This window comes from Xiphophorus couchianus, chromosome 8, assembly GCF_001444195.1.
Source record: "Xiphophorus couchianus chromosome 8, X_couchianus-1.0, whole genome shotgun sequence".
NCBI lineage: Eukaryota > Metazoa > Chordata > Actinopteri > Cyprinodontiformes > Poeciliidae > Xiphophorus > Xiphophorus couchianus.
Window position 1 is genome coordinate 25315304 of NC_040235.1, and position 17845 is coordinate 25333148.

The 17845-nt window shown below is 40.6% G+C and overlaps 1 protein-coding gene across 7 annotated transcripts; it reads right to left on the minus strand.

Annotated features, from left to right (window-relative positions):
* Positions 1-222: 222 nt before the first annotated feature.
* rilpl1 (Rab interacting lysosomal protein-like 1) lies at positions 223-16950 on the minus strand. Of its 7 annotated transcripts, XM_028024922.1 has the most exons (10): positions 16371-16950; positions 12779-12926; positions 11002-11120; positions 9713-9961; positions 8627-8797; positions 6914-6964; positions 6675-6829; positions 5666-5770; positions 4283-4370; positions 2325-2446 (listed from the first exon to the last, which is right to left on the minus strand). In XM_028024922.1, the coding sequence occupies exons 1-10, from the start codon at positions 16659-16661 to the stop codon at positions 2441-2443; spliced, it is 1383 nt and encodes a 460-aa protein (XP_027880723.1). In that variant the 5' UTR covers positions 16662-16950; the 3' UTR covers positions 2325-2440. The 7 variants fall into 7 exon arrangements, with proteins under 7 accessions (XP_027880721.1, XP_027880728.1, XP_027880722.1 ...); XM_028024920.1 differs by lacking the exon at positions 4283-4370 and having other exon boundaries at positions 223-2446; positions 16371-16661; XM_028024927.1 differs by lacking the exons at positions 4283-4370; positions 16371-16950 and adding an exon at positions 14861-14954 and having other exon boundaries at positions 223-2446.
* Positions 16951-17845: the final 895 nt, after the last annotated feature.

The following is a 17845-nucleotide window of genomic DNA, read 5'->3' on the forward strand; positions in this document are numbered from 1 at the left end:
TTGATTCCCTCTACCCAATTTTGACCCACTTCTTGTTGTGTATTCACCTCCAGTGAGAGAGACTTTCAGACAAAGGCCTTGTGACAGGAAGGGTTGAGCTGTAAAGCTGTGATGAGTTGAATATCCTGCCCTCTGGTGGCCACAAAGGGTTTACTTTTCATTTTATGTGGATGGAAAAAAAAAAAAAAATCAGCATGTAGAATCAAATGAAGAAACAGAACATCTTTTTCATGTTAATGACTTTAATTACTAAAGAAACAGGTTTGAATTGGAGTCATGATGCTTTTGTTACATCCAGCCTGTCAGAGTACAGACATGATAGAAGAGAAATATTGAGCTGCTTTGTCTGGACTTCCCTTTAATTCTGTTATTGTCCTTCCAGGCTTAATTATGTGAAAAAAAGAGAGAAATTGCTTAATTGCACACACACACACACACACACACTTGCCTTTATCATCGTGTTCTTGCTGTATAGCATTCTTGTCCTTTTACAATAATTTATTCCGGCTCTCTGAGGAGCGTAAATAAGGATAAAGTGCTGTCACTATTAAAACACACAGCTTATCTCACTGCAGCGACTGAAACACAAACTGTAAAAACACAAAAAATATAAAACAAAATAAAAACTGCATACTTCTCATCCAAAATAGTTTATCTCCTGTGCGACTTTTCCAGATGTCTGCACTGCCGTGCTGAAAATGATCCATTCAGAGGACAGCGACATGGTGTTGGCTCTGTATTACGTGGTCTACAACTTTGTAGATTTGAGCTTTTTTTTTTTCCCCATGACTTGTGTAAAAGTAGTGCAACACGGAGAAACATCTGCATGAAATCATGAAATAAAGCGGATATAAAACAGAATGTTTTGGTTAAGTCGGCGAAACTAAAGCCAACCGTTTCAATTTTAATGTTTTAGGGTTAGTTTTGCAAAGTTTGGCACCGGACGCTGGGGCTGATTTGGCACCGTTGGAGTTGCAGAAGTATATTAGTGGAGGGTTATTTTATACATCCAGATACAACTGGTAGAAAAGTATTGCTAATTGACGGAGAAAATGGTTATTTTCATAGTGAGTCAAAACAAAAAGAACAAATAACATTTTTTATGGAATCATATTTCTGCCAAGAAAATCCGATGTCACAAACTTTTTATGTTAAATATCACATAGAGGCTACATAAGCTATCTCAAAATTATTAATTATTATACTGCAATTCTATGACAAAGCTACAGTGATTGATTTGAAAGCTATATTTTTTAAGGAGAAACCTAAATCCACTTTTACTGCTGAAGTTAGACGAGAAAATAAAAATCACTCCCACAAAACAAAACAAAAGTGTCAACTATATATATGTTTATGGTTTTAGTAGGGCAAGCACACAAACCCTATTAATGTTTTTGACTCTACAACGATTTAAAAACCCTTGTCCTCTTTGTTTTACTAAGATATTATTACTGTTATGTATAAATTACAAGATTTTAATGTAAAAAATCTGCTGACTCAGGGATATGGCATGTATTTAGGTCTTTTAATCAGAACTAAGGAGGTTGCTTAAGGAAACTTAATGAGATAAGATCTCCTAAATTTAATTTCTTATGCTAAAAAAAAAAAAGACGTTCATGGTATAATAGAATAATCTCAATCATGGCATAAAGCCAAAGTTTGCCATTTTTATCATTTGTTTTTGAGTTTTAGTTTACTGGTTTGACATGGCCTCACCTTCACTCATTCACGCCGTTTTCTTTGCAGAAATGGCCTCCAGTATCTCCATTGTGTTTCTCCTGGTGCTGGAGCCGATTTAAATCATGATTAGACGCAGAGTTGATCCGTGGAGCCGCTCAGAAGTCGCTAAATGCTGGTGGTGATCACATGTCGGGACCAATGTCGTGGCTGGAAACGTTCAAATACCGTAAAACTAAACTGTGTCAAATTTTCCCTCGCAGCTTCACCTTCTACTGATAAAAAAAAATTACAAATCTGGAAAACTTCCTTTTTTCAGTCGAAATAAATTTGCTTGATGCTCCCGTCTCGTCTTCTCGTCAACATCCACCCTCTCCATCCTTCAACGTGGGTCAACCACCTTCCTGGTAAAACTAAAACACTTTCTGGCATTTCAAAGCTGCACAGTCTCCAAACTGACAACGTATCGTCTCTTATGTATTTAAATAAACCTCTTGATGCATTTCTCCGAGAAGATCCTCTTGTTTCTTGCACGGCCCCTCAGGTTGAAGCACAGAATGAGTCTGTAGCGGTAGTTTGATGTGCGTGGGGAGGAGTGGAGTGTTTTCCTTCATCCTACAGATGCTGCAGAGCCTCCTGGGCTTGTTCTGTGTACACGTCGTCTTTCTGCATCCAGGATCCGAAGCCGCCACTGCCGCCGCCAATTCCGGCGTCGATGTGCGCGCCCCGCTGCGCGCCGCGCTGCTTGTCGCGTGAAAAGAAGCTAAACCTGAAGAGACGAGACAGAGAGGTTTGAAACACCGTCACGTCTGTGAGGTCAGGAACTGATCGAAACATGAAAAGCGGTGTTAGGAGTTAGGGTAACAGTGCTGTTAATGTCGCCCCCTTCAGGGCTCTTTGGGGATAGGGTTTAGTAGTGATTTTAGATCTCGTTTAAATTTCATAGCAAAAACTAAGTGAAAGAAATATGGTGCTTAGGGGAAATTCAGTAGGAAAAATGTTGCAAATGATGTAAAATATCTGATATAACTGTTTTTATTGCTCTCCGACTACTGAAAGACCTAGTAGCATCTGCAGAATCATTATTTAACTTGGTTCATGCAGATAATATGGAACAAAATCCAACAAATATCCATTCCCACTACTGGAGCTATTTTTAAAAATGACTAAATTAATCAAATGGTTTATGTGACTGAAAGTAAGAGGAGATGCTTAGGCCAAAGAGAAAAAATACTCCCCATTTCTTTTTCTCAAAATTATGACTTTTTTAGGGAAATTATGAAAAAAAAGTCAAAATTATGTGACTGAAGTCAGAATTTTGTCATTGAAATCTGAATTTGGATAATTATTTTTTTAGAATTTCAAGAAAAACAGTCTGAATTTTCCCATTAGTCCAAAAGAGAAAAGAAAGAAGGTCAAAATTTTGAAATTAAAGTACAAATTGTAAGAGCCAGAACCCTTACAAAAAGTCAAATTAAAGTGTGAATTGTAAGAAACAAAAAGTCAGTATATTAATATTTAAGTCTGAATTCTGAGAGAAATTTTTTAATTCTGAGAAAAAAGTGAGAATTTTTAGATTAATGTCAAAATTTTAAGAAAAATAGTCAGAATCCTGACAAAAAAATGTCAAAATCTTGAGGATAAAGTCTGAATTCTAAGAAACTTCTGAGATTAAAGTCATCGTATTTTGCAGTGACCCAAATGCACTCGTGCTGCGAACCCATTAAAAACACTTCTGGACACTGGCTATGTGGTTGTTAAATGCTACAAATTCTCCACAAATTACGATTTACGGTTTAGGTATAATGTCTCTCAGAACCAAACTGCTAAATACGTCATACGTTTTGTCAGCAACACTTAACATCAGTGATACTTCTTGTTTCCACCCAACTGCTTTCAGTCTAGCTGCTGCTTTAAGATGAGGAACATTATTCCATCCACTATGGAGGATCTCGTAGTGAAACAATCCCACGGCATAATGCTGCCATCACCACCAGCATTATCATCTCTTGATTTAGAGATGATGGCTCCTCAGTCCCAGTGAAAGGAACTTTTGGACAATTCCAACCAGTTTCAACATGACAGATCACCAAGCGAAGTCCATGAGGACATGAGTGAGAGAGTCCAACATCACTGTCTGACCCCACCAATGCTCTTCTGCGAGATTCTTTGACTCATTGACACTTAAAACGCTTTAATTAAATATCCTACAGTGATCTTGTCTGTTAGATCTCTCAGAGGTCTAAAAGATTGAAACGTTGTAGCATTTATTTTGAATTAATCGATGTAGATTTTACTGTGAACCCTATAAATGGATCAGTGCAAACACCAGAAGGTGACTCACTAAAGAACATTAGGCCAAAGTGATTAAGTTGGTCAGTTCTACTGAATTATTCAGTGAGCTGCAGAGAGATCGAGTGAAACAACAAAACTAACACCTATTCTGACTGGCTGATTTTATTTTATTTTTTAAATGATCCACCACGACAGTCAGACAGCCCCACAATCAGCCAATCAGAATACTACAAAGGTGAGGCACATGCAGCGGGTGGAGGCTGTTAGCAGGAACCGTGATGGGCTGAAAGCCAACAAAATAAGGTCATACAAGCGACATGAGGCGTCTGATTGGCTGTAAAGTGGGGTCATCTGGGATCAAACCAGCCGCCACCATCGGCATTATGGCTGTGAAGATCCTGTTGCACAGAGAGGAGGAGGAGGAGGAGGAGGAGGAGGAGGAGGAGGATGGGAGTGGGGTCAGGGGGTAGGGGATGTAACAAAAGTCATGTCAGAGTTCATTCACACACACAATGAAACACTAGCTGCGTTTCCATCCGCCATAAAACTGCGCAATTTGGAATTCTGAAAATAAATTTGCTGAACGTCAATTTCGGAAAAAAACCAAACAAACGCAAAACTTCAAGTTTCTCGATAAAACGTGGTTTTTCGGCAGTATCGAAATTAGTGTTTTTCGCAAAACTGCAACGGATTTTTCTTTTTTGCATCGCACGAGTCAACAACCGGATGTTACTGCTGGCGGAAATAATGAAGAAGACGGCAGGAAGTGGTAGGAGGATGTTTTGTAATGACTTATGACGTGAACAAACTTATTCACGTGTGATTTTAATTGCGTTTCTAATTTAATGGAAACACCATAATTATGAAATTGTAGTTTGTTTGGGGTGTTGTTTTCTTTTTTACATAAGCGGAATATCGACAGAGATTTGCGCATGTTTCTAGTGGAAACGGAGCTACTGCATTCCTGACTTTGAATACATAGTGCTGTTCTTAAAACTTTTCGTAGTTATTATTAGGTCTCCTGAACTACAATAAAGCAAGCATGAAGAGATAATAATGATCTCAAGTACCGAAAAAGCCAACATGTGAGGAGAAGCTATTTTAAACTGCACATAAAGGCCTTCATTAACAACTATTTAAAAAGTCAATCATGTTTGTAAAGTGTAGAAGAAGAGTGTTAGTGACAAACACAGAAAAGGCAACAATGAAAGTGGGAAAAGAATTTCCCAGATCGTGAGATTTCTACCTAGTGGTTGCTTACTGTTTAATGTAATGCAGTGGCTACTTACTGTAGATCACTGGGTTTGTTTGGTAGCGATAGCTTTTAGAGAACATCAATTTTTCCATGCAGCCACAAAGAGCACTTATTTAGATTTTAGCAAGTTTCACTGTGTAACCTGTTTATTTTCACAGCCAGAGAAATGCAGGAAGAGACTGTCGCTGAGATGACCAATAAAAGGATTTTTTTGGGGTGTGTGTGTGTATAAGGTTGTGATGTAATGTTACAAGCTTGAAATAAAGTTATGATCCGGCAGAGCCGGAGATAAATAAACGGCTGAAGCAACAAAACAAAACGACACCCTTTGCTTTGCACATGCAAACTAATCATTTGCCTTAACGTAGAGCAGGGAGGGAGACTGTGACAGGCTGCTGCCCGCCCTACAGGTCGGGTGTGTTTGTGGGCGTGACTTACAGTCGCTTGATTCCCGATTCGGGCTGGGCGGACGACCGAGAACGGGTCCTCAGCTCCGGGGAGGGAGACGGAGAAGGAGTTGCGATGTCCTCATCTACTTCATCACTGTGAAAAGAAACGATTACAATCGTCAAGCACATGTGTGTAAAATGCAAGACGAATGTGGTTCCTCTGAATACACTAACAAATCAAGAAAAACACATGAACGAAAGCATGTGACAATGTGTTTTTTGATTGTGAAATGGGTGCAGGAAACTAAGTCAGACAGAGCCATATTGTACCAAGTGAAGAAATTAATGAAACTTGGACTAGCATAATAGAATACATTGAAGTACACATGAGTTGAGGCTCATGTAGAAAATATTTGGAAAAATGCTTGTTTTTTGTTGGATTATGAAACTTTACTAAATAAATAGCTTTTACTGAAGTCTTCAAGCAGGACTCTCATATTTTTCTTTCATTGGATTTATTCAGCCTCTTAGAAGTCTCTGAAGCCAAAGTGTAAAAATAAAGATCCCGGACGAGCCCCCAATTTATGTTGCAGGACGGACACAGATCACAGGACAATTTAAATAGTAGACAGATTTTTGCACTCACAGCTTATCAGTAAAAAATACTATTATGATTGGGTGACTGTATTGTACTAATTGTTATAATGTGGAATGTTTATATAATGTATATACAGTATGTATATATAATGTGTACAGATAGAAAAATGACACTGTGGAAAAGTGTCACTATTTGTTATTAAAAAAAAATATATATAGATGAAGATGATTTAAACGTACAATGCAACAAAAAAGAAACCCACACCATGATGTGAACCAAACCAACATCTAGAGAAAGAGAAACCACTGTATGCAAAGTGATCTTTTTTTGTTCTAAATCGGATCACATCAACAGGAAATCAGCCCAGCATGAAGGCCAGAAGAAGAATGATTGAAAGGAAGCAGCTCTGTTATTGTTGGTCCAGGCATAAGCTAGAAAGAATACACTCCACTCCATCTACCTCTTGTAGTACGTCAGCTCCTCCTGCAGTAGGAACACTTTGGCCTTCAGCTCATTCCTCTCGTGCAAGACGTCCCTCAGCTCTTGCAGAGTGAAGCGGGGCCGGTTGGGGTCCTTCGGGTCCAGTCCGCCTGACTCCTCCTCGCACATCGCCTCCTGCCGAGACAGCGGTGCATCACACAGAGTGAACTAAACCGACCAGAATGGAAGAAGAAGGAAGCGGGTACGAGGCGAGGATACCTTGGTGAAATATTGGAACACACCAGGCATGTCCTCATCACACATCGCCTCCTGGTGGCAGATGTTGGACTTCAAGTCAGATATGAGCGTTTTTTGTTTCAAACACGTAATTAGTTTGTCTGTATCTCTTCTGTCATAAAGCTTAAAGCTGCGATGTGTTTCTCACTTTTAACTCAGCAAACCAGAAACAATCGCATTCGGTTAAGAGAAACACCTCAAACACATGCAGCTCACTAAGCCATGCAGGAACTGATTAGAAATGACTCTAATGGATACACGTTTTAAAAGAATAACATCTAAAATCATATGTTTAATTGCAATTTTTTTCAAATTCCATCAGTTTTCCCATTTTTAAATGGGCATTACTTTTTCATTTATGACAAAATAAATGCTGAGGCCACATGACAGAAGAAATAAGGAAAACCGTTTTCTGCTGAAGCTGCTGACCTCCAGGGTTCCCATAAACAGTCACCAAACGAATGCCGCAACTTTGCGGCAGGCGCCCTTCTTTCTGGATAATGACGCTGAAATTTACAGGAGTTTTTAGCCACTTGACAGTATAGTTATTATTACAACAGTTATTTATGTACAAATGTACATCATTTCTCACCGCGTCAGATAAATGTTCCTCAAAAGTATTCCTGTCGCCTCCTGATATGAACGGTAGAGAAGAGGGCTCGTTGGAGAGAAATATAAACAGTGCTGTCTGAGAGCATTTCCGCATAAAACACGGCGACAAATTTCGAACCAATCACATGACACTACAACTGGGCCTAGCGTCAAGTTCGGGAGGCGGATGTTTCTCTGCGAACAAAATGATGCAATTTCCGTTGATCAGTCAGAGTCGATCTCGGCACTTCAGATGAAGTATGTGGGGAGTTCACAGAACTACATGCTGGTCTTGTATCTGTCCGTCTTTACGTTCTTAAACATCAATATGTCCCAGAGACTGGAAAAGTGTTACATTTTCTTTTGGCAAAAAAGAGGTATTGATTTTTTTTTTTTTTTGGCAAAAATGACTTATTTTAGGAATACTTCTGCTAATATTGTAGCAGTCATGTAACATAATTTTCATGACTAATCTGCTGAAAATGGCTGATTTTAATTGCTGTGTATGTTTTGGTGGGTGGGCTTGTTGGTGGAGAAATGATGTCTATTATTTTCAACAGGGAAACGTGTTTCCATATTCAGATCTATTCTAACCAATTTCATTTGAGGTTCAGTTTCCACGGAATATTTTACTAATGTGATATTTCCATCTCTAGATGAGCTCCTTTGTTCTTTTTGTTGCACGCTGGGAGTTTCCAACAAACACAGAGATAATTAAATATAACGTCTAAAAATAAATCGTCTAACATTTCTAAAAGTGTATTGCTGCCTAAAACACCTGCAAAAGAAAAATCCCCCACTTGTTTCATTTTGGTTGGAACATGAACCAGCCTTTCAGGGTTTGTTGATCACTGAAACAACAACTTCAAGTGCCGTCTGAGGTTGAGTCGTCATGCTGATCTACATTTGGAGGTATCGTCAGTGCAGCCATCTAAAAGTTCTCACCCGCTTGGCTGGAAAGGAAAACCCAAATCCCTGCTGACCCGTGTTAGTTTTCAGACTGCCATGCAGAGCCTCTGCGCCTGTGTCACGCCGTTAGACCGGCAGCTTTTTGAAGCCGTCGTCGTCGGGGAGAAAACTAAATTTCACGCCAGCCTGCATTACCCAAAGCAACGCAGCTTCGTCCTCGGCCTCCTCATCTTCACGTCCTTCTGAGCTGAGGAAGGAAGGATGGGTCTGCGGAGGCGGCTCGAAGCCCCCCGGCGTTAGCCGGCAGGCGCCCGCTCTGTCTGACCAACCCTCAGCGCTCAAAACCACTTCGGCGCTCTTATCCCGCTGGCGAAGTGAAAAACACTTGATTATTCCCCAAACAGTCAGTCTCTGAGGTAAATGTGATGGGAGATCTTCAGCAGAACGTTTCTGCGCATCGACTTAAAGCTGCAGGATTTCGTTTACATTTTTAAAAACCACCACTGTGTCGAGACACAGTAGCTTTGTCTTACCATGTAGCTTTGTACAGGATGAAACAGATGAACTGTGTCCCAATGCTTACTGTAGAAATCCATCGTCCAGTCAAAAACAACCAATCAGAGCCAAGAGGAGGGTCTTAGCACTGTCAATCACCCTCATGGATGCAACGCTCACACCTCGCCCTTGCTCTTTGCTAGGCTACAGCTTGTTCTGACATGAATGCTAAGGCTAGTTAGCCTGGCGGCGGATATAAAGTTCTCCAGGAATGACGTCTTGCTTTTCTGCCATTAGCACATTTAGCAGCGTGTATGCGAGCTTAACTGACAGCGCTGACAGACCCTCCTCCTGGCTGTGACTGGTTGCTTTTGACCAGGAGCGTTGCATTCATGGGAGGAGTTTTATTTTTTCACTATTTCACATACTAGCGTGACATGGTGACAGTTTTAAGAAATATGTTAAAAAAAACGGTGTTTATAAAAGTTGCATGAGGCAGCTTTAAACATAAGTTGAGGTTATATTATGGAAACACATAAAAAACAGTAAAGCTAAAGAGAAAAACCTTGAGGAGTCCATGGAGGAAACACATCTTTTTGCTGTTGGATTTTGGTAATCTACCACAGCTGAATGAAGTCACTTTATTTGTCTCGTTAAACCGCCGACAATGAAATTCAACCACGAGCCAATATTTAAATTCGAAACGTCTCAGAGTTGTCCTTGATATATTTAAAAGCATCTGTCAGCCTGAACTCGGTGGGAACAGGACCTCTGTGCGTCTCTCACCTCTGCCGGTGACGGGGGCTGAGGCACCAGGAACTCCTCGGGGCTCTGCGCCGTCGGCTCTCCGTGGAGACGCTCCCGTAGGCGCGCCACTTCCTGCCGCAGGGCGCAGACTTCCTGTGCCTGTGCCTGGGCGCCGGCCTCCAGCTCCACCTTCTGCCCGATCAGCGCTTTGCCCTGAGCCTCCACCACGGAGATCTTGTGCCGCAGGTCGTGGTTGATTTTCATGAGGCGAGACTGCTGCTGCTGGAGCTGTGGGAGGAAAAGACGGAGTTGTGGGAGGAAGACGCGCTCTCTGACTGCGCGCTCGCAGTTCACCACTAAACTACAACCCAACTTGTTCTTTGCCAAAACAGCTGGCAGTGAATCCCAAGCACTTCCGATGCTTGTTAAATTTTGCTGGACGATAAATTGTCCCAGAAGTTATCATTATGAATGATAATGTTGTTTTGAGATTGTTTTCAACCAATATGGTGCTAATGCAATGATAATGCAATAACATATTCTCAAAGATCAATAAACTTTAAATTCTAATGAACGTTTGACACGGGAGCTTGTTTTCAATATACAAAATAAACAAACAAAACAAGAGAAATAATAATTAAAATGAATTATGAAGTCTCTGTAAACACAAGTGTCCTTCAAAAAAAGGGGATAGTTACAATCTGTAGGATAATCCAGAACAAATTCGCTGGTTGAGATTATGTACACTACAGTGTTAAATGCATGAGGCCATAGCAGAAAGTTAACTTTAACTGCCAATCAAACGTAAGGCAGATATGCAACAATGTGGAGGGGGTATAAAAAAAAAAAGTATGCCAACGTTGTACAAAAACAAAATCTTACCATGTATATTTGAACTAGTCTTTAGTGCAAATATCTTAATTCATTTGAAATAATAAAATCTAACTTACAAATTATTTTTCAGCAAGATGTAGGAGCTTGTCTTAAGTCAATAAATCCTTAATATTGATGAAGATGAACTAGTACCACTGGCAGATTTTTCACTAAAAAAAGATTTTTTTCCATGTTACGCGTGAAATGATCTGCTAGTGGATCTAGCACTTTTTCATCAATACTCAGGAATTATTAACGTAAAACAAGCCCCTGTATCTTTCTAAAAAACAGTCACTTGTAAGTTATTTCAGTCTTTTTCCCCCCCAAGTATTCCAGAGATATTTCTAGAGATATTCTCGCTAGAAACTAGACAAAGCTACATGGTAAGATGTTTTGCGGTGCACGTTTTTCCTGCTGTTCTCTGCGACGCCCCTCCGGAGAGGAAGTGGCCTTACTGCTTCCACGTCCTCGTTCTTCAGCGTCAGCTCGCGGTCCTTCGCTCGAATCTCGTCCCTCTGCTTGTCCACCACCTCCTTCAACTTCATCATCACCTGCTTCTCCCTCTCCGTCATACCTGGACACCACGAAGAGAGCAGCGGTGTGTTGGACTGCAAATTGAGAAGATTTATTTCTGACTTTTTTTTTTTATCCCCAGTGTTGGCAGAGAGAGGGGGGCAAGGGGGGGAGCTGCGGAGGCCGATTTGTGTGCGAGTCTGGCAGGTGTTCCCCAGCACTGAGGCTGGTCTGTCCGGCGTGGCGTCGGGATCACTGCGGCCTCTGTGTGGGACGACGAAGAGGTCGAGACGAGGCGGACACAGAGAAGGCTTTCTTTGTGCGTGCCTCTGTGCGAGGCCGTCGAGCGAAGAACCCAGAGACATGTAGCTGGTTTTGGGTTTTTTTGAAGAGAAAATATACAATTCTACAACGTGAAAATACAAAATTGACCTTTCTGGGTCGTAACGCTCAAACAACAAAAGGAATCCAGGAGTTTTAAAAGAACAAAGCATTTCTTTTAAATGTGTGGAAAACAACTTCTGTAGAGAAATGAAAGAGAATTGGGTTTATTCCTGGCATTAACTTTAAAACAGGAAACAACAACATTAGTATTCTTATTTACAAGATTAATATGATATATTGGCATGGATTAGCTAGCGATATAAACTTACACGGTTTTGGTTGGACAAAAACGCTGCAAAGTCTTTCACCTTTTGTCTTTGCGCGACACTTCAGTAACTGAAGCATTGAGTCCAATTTTCATCTCGTTGTGTTTTAATAAATCATTAAAATGTTATTCATCTCCATTATGAGTGAACGGAAACTATCGTTTCCCACTTGAATGAACAGGTGTAAACATTTCCACTGTCCAAAAGAAACAGAAAAATTTAATTCTCAGCGCATTGAAGTACTCTGAAGTAATTAGATCAAGTCGGTTAAACAAACATGAACTCTGAACGTCTCGACATATTATGTGATAAGGAGGATTCTAGTAGTTTTGGGTTTTTCATTGTAGTTTAGTTTTATTTCGTTGTAACTTTTTGTCGGCCTATTTCATTTAGACTTAGTTTTCAGAATGCGTTTGCGAGTTTTTGTTAGTTATTATTAGCTCAATATTGTTTAGTTTTAGTTTAGTCTTTATTAGTCGTCTCAGTTTTTTCAGACTTTGGTTAATTTTTTTGGTTCAGAATTCAAAAAGGTCAAAGGGCTGCATTGTGATTATGTACAAATCAATTGGGTCAATAAATACTCAGCAGAACATCCCGTTTTCTAAAAATGCATTCAATAATAACAGAGCAAACAACAGATTCTGGTGTTTTCTCCCAACTTTTGCTGAAGCCATTTTGCGCCAAGCGGAATATTTAGCGCCGTAATTTGCAGGCGTCCGACATGAACTGCTTATGTGTGGAAAATCAATCTACTTCACATCAGCTCAAAAGGCCAATGAACAGATTCACAAACACTAAAGCAAAGAATGTCTATGATTTCAGTATGTTTTAGTTTTATAAACGCACAATATAGCTCCAGTTAGTTATAGGTTTTCCCACACTAATTACCGTTTCTATTTATTTCAGTTAGCAAAAACGTTTTCTCAATTTCAGCTTTCGCCATTTCGTTACGTTTCAGTAAGCCGTGACGCCCTTTGGCGAGAAGACCGGGCCAGAGCACGTGACATCCGGGTCTCTAAGTTGGCATGTGGCGTGGGGGCGTCGGGTTTTCAGAAGCAGCCGGCCTCACCCTCGTGCCTCTGCAGGTCCTCCTCGTTCACGGAGTCTTTGAGGGACATGTTGGACAGGAGGTTCTTGTTCTCCTCCTGCAGCTGAGCGATCTGGGACAGGAGGTCCTGGGCCTCTCCCCGCCACACATCCTCCACCCGCTCCAACTCCTGAACACACACATTAGTAAACAACTAATTATTACACGGCTTGAATCTCAAAGTGAAGCTCCATAATCTGCTGCTGACCCAGATCCAAAGATGTAGCAGTGCTGTCTCGCTTTAAATGAGAACTAATAAGGAATGAGTTTTCATTTCACGACAGTGTGAACATCCTGGCTAGCACAGGGCCTGTATCCTGAACATGCAGGAAGTCTGAGTCATATGTTTAAATGTTACACCGCAATAAAGTCTGATTCACAGCCAATCAGAATTCATTTATTGCCACTGCGCACGAAAGCACAACGGAAGACGGAGCGAAAAACACAAACAACACAAGACATGGGTAGACAGGTGCCTGGAGCTGCAGCCAATAGCATTTTTTTCTGGCAAGTTGCTAAATACAGCAACAAAGTTGCTAAATTGGCAACAGTGGAGACGTGACCTGGTGGGCGTGGATCAGATCGGTTTCACGCTAATATCGGCCGATCGCTTATCTCCCAAAGTAAAGGAATTCTGGGTCTTTTTATCGGAGCAATCCCACTATGGAGGGTAGAGTTAGAACAATGTGATGGCCCCTCTGCCAACGTGCTGCTGCGCACTGCTTGTCAGCTGACTGAAAGTATGCTAGTACACCTAAAAGTGATAGCCATGGCCTGTTATTAAGGTAACCAGCTAACTCCAAATAACTACGATACACAGCAACACACCGTCTTCAGTCAGAGGCTTTTTATACGGCTGCTGTGACGCAAACTGCTGCTGTATCCTGCATGACGTTACCTTTGAACGTGGCAGGTTTCGATACATTTTTCAGAACTATATCAAAAATTCCAAACAACGATGAATAAATGCTCCCCAATAATAATGATCAATACAACACTCTATTTTTTCATCAAGCTTCTCATTCGTAGGCTCAGGTGTTGTTGTGTTGTATAAAGTAAGATTTTCATAAGGTGCATTAAAAAGCAGCCGAGGAAGAGCTACTATTAACTCTCTGTGTTTAGACCTGACTGACGTAAAAAAATGGGATCTCTCAGTTTTTCCACTTTGTTGAACTGCTGTGCTCTGGATAATCTCTCACTCTGAGAGATTTTGACTCCTCTAAGCAAACAAACCCTTAAGATGCCACCCAGGTCAACTCCATCAACAAGACGAGAGATGAATCATCTGGAAGAACCGCTAAAATGAAGCCGACAAGGATAATTAAAGCATTGTTACGACGGAGCAACTCTCTGTGCGCTGCAGCCCCAAGACAGAAGGAAACGAGTCAGTTCATCTGTTTGTTTTTAAGGTTTGCTGGTTCATTTAGACAGCACACCTCTTTTTTCCTTCTATATTATAATATCTACTGACTGATCTGATACTATTGAAGCCAGAAGTTTACAGTCACCTTTCCTCTCACGTTAAATCAGACCAAAGTTTTCTTATTTTAAGCCAGTTAGACAACATTAATAAAGAAATCTCTTGACATATTCACTCATTGTCAGGGCATTTAGAAAATAGAAATAATTTTTGTAATTTTAACTAACCTAAAACAAGAGAAGTTTTGTTTGCTTCAACTTCAGAGAGTGAGAAAAAAAAAACCCTATGTATCTTTATACTTCTGTTTTGCAGCCTAAATAGTGTGAAAGCTCTGTTTAATATGTATGTTGCAGTTAATTTATAAAACGTTTAGCTTCTTTTACTCTTATTTTTCCAATAATGTTTAAAATAAACTGAAAAGAAAATTAACTCAATCCAGAGAGTTTATGTCATCTGATGACCTTTGTTCAAACGCACGCGCACCCCAACGAAGGTCAGTTACTGTTGCTAGGCGGAGTTTACAGAAAACATTTCAGCTTCTTATCGTGTTAAAGAGAGAGAGAGAGAAAAGCAAAGTTTCCTCATTAGTTTTGTAGGGATAAAACTACCGACAAAAACCTCAACCTGCCATCTGTCCTACTCACATTTCTCCCACGAGAGCGTTTGAGGTATTCTGCGCGTGAAACTCAACGCAGCTCGGTCGCACTTTCCTCGCACGCGCGCGCCAGCCATGTTCGTCCACGTTCTCACAGTCACGAGACCCGGTTAATCAGTCTGCTACAGACTCAGTCACTGTCACGGGAAGCTGACCTGGAAACTGTTTTACGGCACTCAGCAGACCGACTGCTACCGCTAAACACTAATAAACAAACCACAGCAGGCCCATGTCTTCCCATATCAGCTGCAGCAAATGTCAAGCAACATGTTATGTTATGTTTACATATGGATATTTTTACTCGCAGTTTTTTGTTGTTATGTCTTTATACTGTTTAGCAGTTTATTCCAACGCATTCTCAGATTAAATGATTTCATTTTCATTATAAATTATTTCCTAAAGTCTGGTTTCGTGCGTTGCAACTACATATATTTAATAGATTTTATTGAGACTTTACGAAAAAAAACTCAAAGAACTTAGGTTTGTATCATGAAAAAGTTTTGAAAAATCGAAGAGGCATGAATATTTTTGACAAGTTACCCCAGGGGTGGGCAACTCCAGGCCTCGAGGGCCGGTCTCCTGCAACTTTTAGATGCATCTCTACTTCAACACACCTGAGTCAAATAATGAGGTCATTAGCAGGACTCTGGAGAACTTGACTGCACTTAGGAGGTGATTCAGTTATTGGATTCAAGTGTGTTGGACCAGGGAGACATCTAAGATTTGCAGGACACCGGCCCTCGAGGACCAGGATTGCCCACCCCTGATGTTACCCTGTAACCTTGATATACAAGTTACCCTGTATATCAAGGGTGCCCAAGGTGAGGCGCGGGGGCTGTTTGCAGCCCTCTGAATGATAGTGTGCGGCCTCGATTCAAACAGCAGAGCACACCAGGTCTAGTAAATGGACACTTTATTTTATCTTTTAGGGTGATAATTTCAGATAAATAAAATATTCTTAAAATAAAAAGAAAATACTAGATACTTGATTGACCAAGTTTCTGCTTCATCTTCATTTCGGAGTCAATACAACTACAATACCCTGTAAATACAACTAAATTTTATTCTTTTGAATAAAACAAACTATCATCTCAGGCATATCGTTAGACCTTTTATAATAATAAAGAAATATGAAAGTTGTCAGTAGGTTTCCTTGAAAGTGCTGCTGATACGCAGATTCAATTTCAGTATTTAGTAAAAAAAAAAAAAACTTTTTAAGTTATTATTTTTAAACCACATTGTGATTTATTGTATTTGAAATGTGCTCTTAATTCATTAGTCAAATATTTTCCAGCCCTTTCATGACTTTAACTTGCATCCTTAAAAGATTCACTTACATATTGATTTGTATACCTCAATAATATTTTAATGAAGCAATTTCTCTTGGGTTACATTTTCAGTGACCACACTGTAGTAAGACTGGCGCAGTGAGTCGGTAGAACCAGACCAGCACGGTTCCCCCCTCGGTCAGTCTGCCGTGTTGCCGCGCTCTGTCACACCTGTCTGTGCTTCTTCTCCTTCTCCAGCCGGTCCATCCGCTCCAGCCGCAGCCTGTCCAGCTCCAGCCGCAGCTCCTCCATGTCCGGGCTCATGCTGCTGCGGCTCACCATCACCTCCAGGATCTCGAGCACCCGCACCACTTTGGGCATCAGCCGGGACAGAGCCTCGCAGCCGTACTGGTCTATGATCCGCTCGAACTCCTGGCCCACCACCGCCGCGATGTCGTAGACGTCCATCACGGTGAGGTCGGCGACGTTCTTCTCCAGAGCCGAGCCGAAGTCCTCCATCATGTTTCGGCCCTCCCGGTTTCCTGCGCTGCCTTCGCCACAACAAACTTCCTTCCCCCCCGAGACGAGCAAGTCAGCCAAGTTCCCCCCCGGGCGATTTCGCTTCACAACCAGGGCCGAAATAAACCATAGAGGAATCAAAAACACTAAAACCACCAATTATTCAACGTGTGACGCTCATTACACGCTTCAAATCGAGTTGTTTGGGATGAAAATCGCAGTCGTCCCATTGCTGTCCGGCCGGAGCGGATGGAAGCTAAAACACAGTCAATGATAGCAGCACTTCCGGTGAGGCGAATCAAAATAAAACTCAAAAAATTAAAATGGATTCAAATCAATTAATTTTATTTAGGATTACGGTGTGCATGTGTTTTGTTTTTATGTGTTGATACATACATTTTTATTTATGTTTCTCCGCTGCTGTTATTTATCCCCTGTTGGTTGATTGTCCCAATGTTTAAACCAAATCCAGATGTTGGTATTAACTAGCAATTAAAAAAAAAAGAGTTATTCTAATGGAAGCCAATTTCCGCCACTCTGATGAAAAAAAAACATTCAATGTCATAAGTATGACTCAATTATTTTATGAGATAATGAGATAGCTACAAAAATCTCCTTATTATCAAATAATAATGAGATACCTAGTCATCATTATGAGAGTATCTCATTATATGAGATAGCTAAGTCATAAATAGCTTTAGATAGCATGATGAGATGCTCTCTTCTTTCAGCATTTCATAATAATGAGATGCTATTAGGAGATAGGAGAAATTAGCTGATGAGCTAATTCCAGTATAAGGAGATAGCATCTCATTGTACTATCAAGGTCTCATTATTATGAGACGCTATCTCATAATAATTATGAGCTAACTCATAATTATTATGAGATAGGAGTTTTCTTTCTCTTCATCAGAGTGGCGGGAAGGGGCTTCCATGATTCTACAAGTAGTTTTTCCGCACCATAATTTTTACTTGAGTAATGTCATTTGAAGAAACCTTACTCTTACTTGGTTACACTTACTGACTGCTCTACCCACCTTTAGTTACTTCAATAAACGAAGAAAAGCTTAGAGAAAAATACACCAGATACATATAGTTTAAACATGTGAAACTTCTTGTTCGTACACAAACGTCATAGCTCTAAGATACTATCTACTGAGCACTATGCAGGTCACAGTAAATATTGT

What these genes read in the sequence shown, in the direction of transcription:
- rilpl1 (XM_028024920.1), bottom strand. Translation starts at nt 16,661, where the DNA reads ATGATGGAGGACTTCGGCTCGGCTCTGGAGAAGAACGTCGCCGACCTC. An exon ending in GGACCTGCAGAGGCACGAGG is followed by an intron (nt 11,121 to 12,778) that starts GTGAGGCCGGCT and finishes CGTGGTGTCCAG; the next exon opens with GTATGACGGAGAGGGAGAAG. An exon ending in AGAACGAGGACGTGGAAGCA is followed by an intron (nt 9,962 to 11,001) that starts GTAAGGCCACTT and finishes TTCCTCCCACAG; the next exon opens with CTCCAGCAGCAGCAGTCTCG.